The sequence below is a fragment of the Oryx dammah genome, unplaced genomic scaffold (assembly GCF_014754425.2).
Source record: "Oryx dammah isolate SB20612 unplaced genomic scaffold, SCBI_Odam_1.1 HiC_scaffold_1, whole genome shotgun sequence".
Taxonomy (NCBI): Eukaryota; Metazoa; Chordata; class Mammalia; order Artiodactyla; family Bovidae; genus Oryx; species Oryx dammah.
The window spans coordinates 108,829,762-108,839,526 of NW_024070185.1; the positions used below are offsets into that span (position 1 = coordinate 108,829,762).

The 9,765-nt window shown below is 51.2% G+C and overlaps 1 protein-coding gene and 1 long non-coding RNA gene across 5 annotated transcripts in view; one reads left to right on the forward strand and one right to left on the reverse strand.

The window, feature by feature from the left end:
* GSN (gelsolin) overlaps positions 1-9,765 on the forward strand; it is a 49,363-nt gene that overhangs the window by 37,892 nt on the left and 1,706 nt on the right. For all 4 annotated transcript variants that reach the window (XM_040241278.1, XM_040241270.1, XM_040241260.1 and 1 more), the window contains 5 exons: positions 298-388; positions 1,337-1,507; positions 2,128-2,302; positions 3,715-3,839; positions 4,069-4,146. In XM_040241278.1, the coding sequence (XP_040097212.1) occupies positions 298-388; positions 1,337-1,507; positions 2,128-2,302; positions 3,715-3,839; positions 4,069-4,146 (640 nt within the window). The remainder of the gene's footprint in view (positions 1-297; positions 389-1,336; positions 1,508-2,127; positions 2,303-3,714; positions 3,840-4,068; positions 4,147-9,765) is intronic.
* On the reverse strand, positions 4,068-6,746 carry LOC120864314. The gene is made up of 2 exons (XR_005721166.1): positions 6,173-6,746; positions 4,068-4,282 (listed from the first exon to the last, which is right to left on the reverse strand). It is a non-coding gene; the product is annotated as an uncharacterized LOC120864314 (long non-coding RNA).

Below are 9,765 nucleotides of genomic sequence, written 5' to 3' on the forward strand. Positions count from 1 at the left end.
AGGAAGAGGTAAGGCAGAAAGCCCCCTGCCGTGCATCTCCCTGTGGGGCAGGTTTAGGACGAGGAAGTCCACTGGTTGTGGTCAGACCGCTGTAAGAAGACGAGATGCTGAGCTGGGGTGTGTGGTGTGTTCGTTTGGTTCCTGGCTCTGGTTCCTTTTCAGAGAAATCTCTTTTCCTCTCTATTTGTCAGTTTCATTACCTGTAATCTGGAGATCTGTGGGTTTCTCAAGCCCAGGTTGACAGAGGGGCCCTGGCCTCTGTGCAAACCGAGGTGCTGAGGTTCACTTCCCTTCCAGGCAGGGCGCCCAGTCCACCCAGGATGAGGTCGCCGCCTCGGCCATCCTGACTGCTCAGCTGGACGAGGAGCTGGGAGGGACTCCCGTGCAGGTGAGCCCAGCCCGCTGCTCACTCATCTGACCATCCCTCATCCTATGCGTCCATCCTTTTGACAGACATTTATGCAGGATGCAGACGCTGCGTCTGCAAACGCGAACACACAGATAGATCCTCCCCCCGGCTCCCAGCCCCGCCCTGCCCTGAACCGCTGTGATGTGGTTTATTACAGTCTAGTCGTGGGAGAAAGGGGTTCATCAGACATGCAGGCAGAGGATGTACAATCACACGTGGCCTGAATTCTCACCAGCAGGGTGGAGCTGGGGTCTAAGCTCTGACCCAGCAGTGGTGGCTCTTGCTAGGAAGGGACCAGGAACCACCATGTGCGGTGATCTGGATTTAGGCAGCACGGGCCACAGCTGGAATCATCCGAAGTGATGTGGGCACACAGGGCAGGAACAGATGGGAGGACAGAGGAGGTCTGTCCTCCTCTCAGACCTCCTTGTCCCCTCCTCCCACCGCCAAGCCCTTGACCACAGTCTGCACTGGCTCTGCAGGAGGGCTCTCTCCAGACCTGGAAGGCTCTTTTCTCACCACTCTGCCAGCTTTCTTGGCCGAGGCTGACGTCACAATCCGGGAAGAATGTCCGTGAACCATCCCTGGGCTTCCATTTAAGGGAATATTTGCAAACATGGGCTCTCTGGGTTCTTGGACTAGACCCAGCCTCAGCCAGGCCAGGCCTTGTGGGAGGGGAAACGCGAAAGCAGTGCCTGGGGGACCTCAGCCAGCAGGGTGCCTCCAGCCCTCCCGCCCCCACTGCTCCCCGGCCAGCCCCTGCGCGCTGTAGGGCCACGCCACGCTCCACACACAGACCCAAGCGTGACGGCTGGTTTGGGGGTGAGCCTGGGCCACGCCGGCTGCCCTGAGTTGAGCCCAGTGTGTGCGCACAGGACGATGCTCGCGCCCCCCCTTTCCTGACCTGCGCTCCCGTCTCCCTCTCAGAGCCGTGTGGTCCAAGGCAAGGAGCCCGCTCACCTCATGAGCCTGTTCGGCGGGAAACCCATGATCATCTACAGAGGTGGCACCTCCCGCGAGGGTGGGCAGACGGCCCCCGCCAGCACCCGCCTCTTCCAGGTCCGGGCCAGCAGTTCAGGAGCCACCCGGGCCGTGGAGGTAATGCCCTGGGCCCCGGACCCCCGGCAGGATTGGCCTCTCAGAAACTGAGGCCTCTCAGGCCTGATGGGCAGATCTCTGGGCACAGGATCTGGTGGGGGTGGCTGAGGGGCTAAGAAGCAGCTTTTTGTACCTCCCTGCCCTGGCAGCAGGATTGCATGTATTAGGTTTCCCCTTGTTTCCAGAATGCCCAGTGCCCCTCGCATACCTTCCATGAAGGGCAAGTCACTACCTAACAGATAGTCCATCCTTCACAATCTGGATGCTCTTCTTGATTCCATTCCGCTTGGCTGGGGTCCCTTTTATGGTGGAAGGTGCAGAAGCTGAGCAGAATCCTACTGAGCAGCCTAGAGGACAGTGGGATCATCCCCTCCTTTGTTCTAGGTGCTCGACTTCTATTAATGCATCCCGGGTTTCTAGCGTCTCCTCGGCTGAGCACAGTGCATGCGTGACTCACGGGGGTCAGCGAGGCCTCTCAGTGTCCCGAGTGCTTGTCCTCAGCTCATGGGGCACACACTCCCTCCTCCAAATCCACCGTTAAGAGCTGCTCTTGCTGCAGCGTCTCCTGGGCCGCGAGGAGGGGGCTAAAGCCTTCCTGCCTGTTTCCTGAACCCTCCCAGGTGATGCCCAAGGCTGGAGCACTGAATTCCAACGATGCCTTTGTCCTGAAAACCCCCTCGGCCGCCTACCTGTGGGTGGGTGCCGGAGCCAGCGAGGCAGAGAAGACCGGGGCCCTGGAGCTGCTCAGGGTGCTTCGGGCCCAACCCGTGCAGGTGGCAGAAGGCAGTGAGCCAGGTAGGAGTGAGGGGCGGGGGGGCTTGCTGCTCTCTGGGGACGCAGCTGCTGGGTTCCCGTCTCCTGTCTGCTTGGGGCCTTCGTTATCCTCCTCCTGCCTCAGCACTTGTCCCCTAACGTGTGTTCATTAAAGTGGGTGAGATGAAAAGGGGGCTTCCCTGGTGGCTCAGACAGTGAGGAATCCGCCTGCAATGCGGGAGACCTGGGGGTCGGGAAGCTCCCCTGGAGGAGAGCATGGCACCCCACTCCAGTGTTCTTGCCTGGAGAGTCCCACGGACAGAGGAGCCTGGCGGGCCACAGCCCATGGGGCTGCAAAGAGTCGGACACGACTAACACATACACACAAGATGAAAATGAGAATGTGGTCGGTGAGAGGGAGGCGTCTGGGAGTTAGAGAAAGGAGAGCTCAGTGTGGGCTGGGGCAGGCGGGGAAGGCAGCTGGAGGGGGGCTCACTTGCAGGAAAGCTGTGAAAGATTGTAGGTGGTGGCATCGGCCTAACCTTGAGAAGCTTCGTGGACAGAAACGCCACAGGCCTGCTTTATTTCCAGAGTGTGGGTCAGGAACACTTCCGTTATGCTAACCCTAGATCTTTCCCTCCTTACTTTTAAGCCCGCGCTCTCTTGCTTGACGCTAAGCAGAAATGGGGAAGAACAATTCGGTCTAGAGTCACATAATCCACTGAAAGCGTCTGAAAGAGTGGACATGTCCCGTATCTGCTAGGTCCCATTTGGTGGCCACGAGTCACATGCCTACGGGCTTCCCTGGTGGCCCAGTGGTAAAGAATCCCCCTGCCAACGCAGGAGACTCAGGTTCGATCCCTGGGTCGGGAAGATCCTCTGGAGAAGGCAATGGCAACCCACTCCAGTATTCTTGCCTGGAAAATCCTGTGGACAGAGGAGCCTGGTGGGGTATAGTCCATGGGGCTGGAAAAGAGTCAGACACGACTAAACCACCGCCAGTCACATGCTTCAGTTAACGTGTATTTAAATGTGACTGCTGGGAAAATGCACTTGAATATAAAAAGCACGCGTGGCTAGAGCGGGTATAGTGGGAAAATACAGAGAACAGGATCAGGATGAGGTGGCTTACTCCGCGCACGCTGTGTGGCGCTGGGCGAGTGGCTCAGCCTCTCTGAGCCTCAGCTGCCTCGTTTGTCGAGCCCCATCGCCAGTCTCAGACCAGGAACAGCCCCAGCCCTGTGTCTGCGGCCGAGTGGCCCCCCGGGCCTCTGCTTCATCACCCTCGAGTCCCGCAGGCCCTTTCCTTCTTTGTCATGCTGGGGTTTTAAGATGCCGGGTGGTGGTTGAGAGCACTTGGCTGTGTGAAGGCAGCGTTTGTCCCAGAGTCTACGAGGAAGTGCTGGAGGCGGGAGGTGGTGTCAGCTGGTAACTGGTGTGGCCTTCCCTCACAGACAGCTTCTGGGAGGCCCTGGGTGGGAAGGCTGCCTACCGCACGTCCCCACGGCTGAAGGACAAGAAGATGGATGCCCATCCTCCTCGCCTCTTTGCCTGCTCCAACAAGATTGGACGTTTCGTGGTGAGTCCCAGGGGAGGTCCGAGGTCACTGCCTCTGCTCGCCCCTTGGGAGGTGTTTTCCAGGGAGCAAGCTGAGGCATCCACAGCGGGGGCAGGGAGAGACTTTCGATGACCCAGTGCAGACCCCCACAGGCTGAAGCCAGCTCAGCAGCGCCCCATGGAGGGCAGAGAGAGCTGGGGGAAGGCGGCTTGCAGGTGGGCTCTCATTACCCTCTTCCATCCCTTCCTAGATCGAAGAGGTCCCTGGCGAGCTCATGCAGGAAGACTTGGCCACCGATGACGTCATGCTTCTGGACACCTGGGACCAGGTAATGGACGGTCCCACAAGTAACTTCCCTCTCTGAGCTCCATGTCCTCATCTGCAGCATAGGTGTGATGGTGCCTACCTTGCATGATCCCAGCAGATGAGAGGCACGTAGAATCCCCTTGCCAATAGAAAAGCACCTTCAGTTCAGTTCAGTCGCTCAGTCATGTCCAACTCTTTGTGACCCCATGAATCACAGCACGCGAGGCCTCCCTGTTCACCACCATCTCCCGGAGTTCACTCAGACTCACGTCCATCGACTCCATGATGCCATCCAGCCATCTCATCCTTGGTCGTCCCCTTCTCCTCCTGCCCCCAATCCCTCCCAGCATCAGAGTCTTTTCCAATGAGTCAACTCTTTGCATGAGGTGGCCAAAGTATTGGAGTTTCAGCTTTAGCATCATTCCTTCCAAAGAAATCCCAGGGTTGATCTCCTTCAGAGTGGACTGGTTGGATCTCCTTGCAGTCCAAGGGACTCTCAAGAGTCTTCTCCAACACCACAGTTCAAACACATCAATTCTTCAGTGCTCAGCCTTCTTCATAGTCCAACTCTCACATCTATACATGACCACTGGAAAAACCATAGCCTTGACTAGATGGACCTGTGTTGGCAAAGTAATGTCTCTGCTTTTGAATATACTATCTAGGTTGGTCATCACTTTTCTTCCAAGGAGTAAGCATCTTTTAATTTCATAGCTGCAATCACTATCCGCAGTGATTTTGGAGCCCAAAAAAATAAAGTCAGCCACTGTTTCCACTGTTTCCCCGTCTATTTCCCATGAAGTGATGGGACCGGATGCCATGATCTTCGTTTTCTGAATGTTGAGCTTTAAGCCAGCTTTTTCACTCTCCTCTTTCACTTCCATCAAGAGGCTTTTTAGCTCCTTTTCACTTTCTGCCATAAGGGTGGTGTCATCTGCATATCTGAGGTGATTGATATTTCTCCAGGCAATCTGGATTCCAGCTTGTGTTTCTTCCAGTCCAGTGTTTCTCATGATGTACTCTGCATAGAAGTTAAATAAGCAGGGTGACAATATACAGCCTTGACATACTCCTTTTCCTATTTGGAACCAGTCCGTTGTTCCATGTCCAGTTCTAACTGTTGCTTCCTGACCTGCATACAGATTTCTCATGAGGCAGGTCAGGTGGTCTGGTATTTCCATCTCTTTCAGAATTTTCCACAGTTTATTGTGATCCACACAGTCAAAGGCTTTGGCATAGTCAATAAAGCAGAAATAGATGTTTTTCTGGAACTCTCTTGCTTTTTCCATGATCCAGCGGATGTTGGCAATTTGATCTCTGGTTCCTCTGCCTTTTCTAAAACCAGCTTGAACATCAGGAAGTTCACGGTTCACGTATTGCTGAAGCCTGGCTTGGAAAATTTTGAGCATTACTTTACTAGCATGTGAGATGGGTGCAATTGTGCAGTAGTTTGAGCATTCTTTGGCATTGCCTTTCTTTGGGATTGGAATGAAAACTGACCTTTTCCAGTCCTGTGGCCACTGCTGAGTTTTCCAAATTTGCTGGCATATTGAGTGCAGCACTTTCACAGCATCATGTTTCAGGATTTGAAACAGCTCCACTGGAATTCCATCACCTCCACTAGCTTTGTTCATAGTGATGCTTTCCAAGGCGCACTTGACTTCACATTCCAAGATGTCTGGCTCTAGATGAGTGATCACACCATCATGATTATCTTGGTCGTGAAGATCTTTTTTGTACAGTTCTTCTGTGTATTCTTGCCACCTCTTCTTAATACCTTCTGCTTCTGTTAGGTCCCTACCATTTCTGTCCTTTATCGAGCCCATCTTTGCATGAAATATTCCCTTGGTTTCTCTAATTTTCTTAAAGAGATCTCTAGTCTTTCCCATTCTGTTGTTTTCCTCTATTTCTTTGCATTGATCATTGAAGAAGGCTTTCTTACCTCTTCTTTGGAACTCTGCATTCAGATGCTTATATCTTTCCTTTTCTCCTTTGCTTTTCGCTTCTCTTCTTTTCACAGCTATTTGTAAGGCCTCCCCAGACAGCACCTTAGAGAGGCAAATCAGATGACCGGCATTCTTCCCAGGCCTTAGGGGAACATGAACTCTTACTCTGAACCTGTTGGTAAAGAAAGTTGGACTTTGGTTCACATCTCATGCAGGCGTATAATCTCTCACCTAGAAGGAGACATACCCCTGTCCCCAAGGGCCTTGCGTCCTCGTGGGGGATGGCAGTCAATAGTCCTTCCTAGTAAGCTGTCTCCTCCCTGAGTTGTCAGGGTTGGACATAGCAGCCATGCAGGTGCAAGACTGCCCGCCATCTGCCCGGCTTCTTCTTGGGCTCCCCGGTTGGAAGATCGATACCAAAAGGCTTGCAGTTTAGCCATTCAGCTGCTGGCAGCTTTGCTCCATTGGCTCCTTAATCTGCTTGCTCATCTGGGTTTCATGCGCTCGGTCAACACGTGTGAAGCATCACTGTCTTCCAGACAGAATGCTAGGTTGCTGGGAGTCCTGTGAGGAACAGGATCAGCACCACGCAGAGCTGGTGTGGAGGTGCCCGTGCAGCAGGCACACAGCTGCACATAAGTAAGGGCGAGAGTGCCTGCATTGTGTCGTCTGATACCATCTTATGAATGGGCCCCCCTGGTGGCTCACATGGTAAAGAATCCCCCTGCAATGCAGGAGACTCGGGTTCAGTCGCTGGGTTGGGGAATCCCCTGGAAAAGGAAATGACTACCCACTCCAGTATTCTTGCCTGGAGAACCCCAGGGATAGAGGAGTTTGTCGGGCTACAGTCTGTAGGGTTTTGTAGAGACATGACCGAGTGCTGAACACTTTCACAGTTTATGAATGATGGGCATTCATTAAAATATTTTAGATACACATCAGAACAGATGACACATAAAAATCAGCTGAAATGATTTTTTGGTGTAATAAAGCTCGTCTTAAGAAGCTGAAGTTGAATGGTTCTATGAAGACCTACAAGGCCTCTTAGAACTAGCACCCAAAAAAGATGTCCTTTTCATCATAGGGGACTGGAATGCAAAAGTAGGAAGTCAAGAAACACCTGCGGTAACAGGCAAATTTGGCCTTGGAATACAGAAGGAAGCAGGGCAAAGGCTAATAGAGTTTTGCCAAGAGAACGCACTGGTCATAGCAAACACCCTCTTCCAACAACACAAGAGAAGACTCTACACATGGACATTACCAGATGGTCAACACCAGAATCACACTGATTATATTCTTTGCAGCCAAAGATGGAGAAGCTCTATACAGTCAGCAAAAACAAGACCGGGAGCTGACTGTGGCTCAGATCATGAACTCCTTATAGCCAAATTCAGACTTAAATTCAAGAAAGTAGGGAAAACCACTAGACCATTCAAGTATGACCTAAATCAAATCCCTTATGATTATACAGTGGAAGTGAGAAATAGATTTAAGGGCCTAGATCTGATAGATAGAGTGCCTGATGAACTATGGACTGAGGGTCGTGACATTGTACAGGAGACAGGGATCAAGACCATCCCCGTGGGAAAGAAATGCAAAAAAGCAAAATGGCTGTCTGGGGAGGCCTTACAAATAGCTGTGAAAAGAAGAGAAGCAAAAAGCAAAGGAGAAAAGGAAAGATATAAGCATCTGAATGCAGAGTTCCAAAGAATAGCAAGAAGAGATAAGAAAGTCTTCCTTAGTGATCAATGCAAAGAAATAGAGGAAAACAACAGAATGGGAAAGACTAGAGATCTCTTCAAGAAAATTAGAGAAACCAAGGGAACATTTCATGCAAAGATGGGCTTGATAAAGGACAGAAATGGTATGGACCTAACAGAAGCAGAAGGTATTAAGAAGAAGTGGCAAAAATACACGGAAGAACTGTACAAAAAAGATCTTCACGACCCAGATAATCATGATGATGTGATCACTAATCTAGAGCCAGACATCTTGGAAAGTGAAGTCAAGTGGGCCTTAGAAAGCATCACTATGAACAAAGCTAGTGGAGGTGATGGAACTCCAGTTGAGCTGTTTCAAATCCTGAAACATGATGTTGTGAAAGTGCTGCACTCAATATGCCAGCAAGTTTGGAAAACTCAGCAGTGGCCACAGGACTGGAAAAGGTCAGTTTTCATTCCAATCCCAAAGAAAGGCAATGCCAAAGAATGCTCAAACTACTGCACAATTGCACCCATCTCACATGCTAGTAAAGTCATGCTCAAAATTCTCCAAACCAGGCTTCAGCAATACATGAACCGTGAACTTCCTGATGTTCAAGCTGGTTTTAGAAAAGGCAGAGAAACCAGATATCAAATTGCCAACATCCACTGGCTCGCGGAGAAAGCAAGAGAGTTCCAGAAAAATATGTTTCTGCTCTACTGACTATGCCAAAGCCTTTGACTGTGTGGATCACAAGAAACTGTGGAAAATTCTGAAAGAGATGGAAATAACAGACCACCTGACCTGCCTCTTGAGAAACCTGTATGCAGGTCAGGAAGCAACAGTTAGAATTGGACATGGAACAACAGACTGGTTCCAAATAGGAAAAGGAGTACATCAAGGCTGTATATTGTCACCCTGTTTATTTAACTTCTATGCAGAGTACATCATGAGAAACGCTGGGCTGGAAGAAACACAAGCTGGAATCCAGATTGCCTGGAGAAATATCAATCACCTCAGATATGCAGATGACACCACCCTTATGGCAGAAAGTGAAGCCTCTTGATGGAAGTGAAAGAGGAGAGTGAAAAAGTTGGCTTAAAGCTCAACATTCAGAAAACGAAGATCATGGCATCTGGTCCCTTCACTTCATGGGAAATAGACGGGGAAACAGTGGAAACAGTGGCTGACTTTATTTTTCTGGGCTCCAAAATCACTGCAGATGGTGATTGTAGCCATGAAATTAAAAGATGCTTACTCCTTGGAAGGAAAGTTATGACCAACCTAGATAGCATATTCAAAAGCAGAGACATTACTTTGCTGACACAGGTCCGTCTAGTCAAGGCTATGGTTTTTCCATGTATGGATGTGAGAGTTGGACTGTGAAGAAAGCTGAGTGCCAAAGAATTGATGCTTTTGAACTGTGGTGTTGGAATACTCTTGAGAGTCCCTTGGACTGCAAGGAGATCCAATCAGTCCATTCTAAAGGAGATCAGTCCTGGGTGTTCTTTGGAAGGACTGATGCTAAAGGTGAAACTCCAGTACTTTGGCCACCTCATGCGCAGAGTTGAGTCATTGGAAAAGACTCTGATGCTGGGAGGGATTGGGGGCAGGAGGAGAAGGGGATGAAAGGGGATGAAAGGGGATGAAATGGTTAGATGGCATCACCAACTTGATGGACGTGTGTCTGAGTGAACTCCGGGAGTTGGTGATGGACAGGGAAGCCTGGTGTGCTGCGATTCATGGGGTTGCAAAGGGTCAGACACGACTGAGCGACTGGACTGAACTGAAGACTCAAGATGGTGGTAGTGGTGATGAGTTATTTCTCCTCCAAGGCTTAGACCCTTGTTGGCTCAGACACCCAGAGAGTGGCCCCAGCAGACCCTCAGTGCTCTCTGGGTGAGGGTGGTCCCCGCAGACCCTCAGTGCTCGCTGGGTGAGGGTGGCCCCAGCAGACCCTCAGTGCTCGCTGGGTGAGGGTGGCCCCAGCAGAC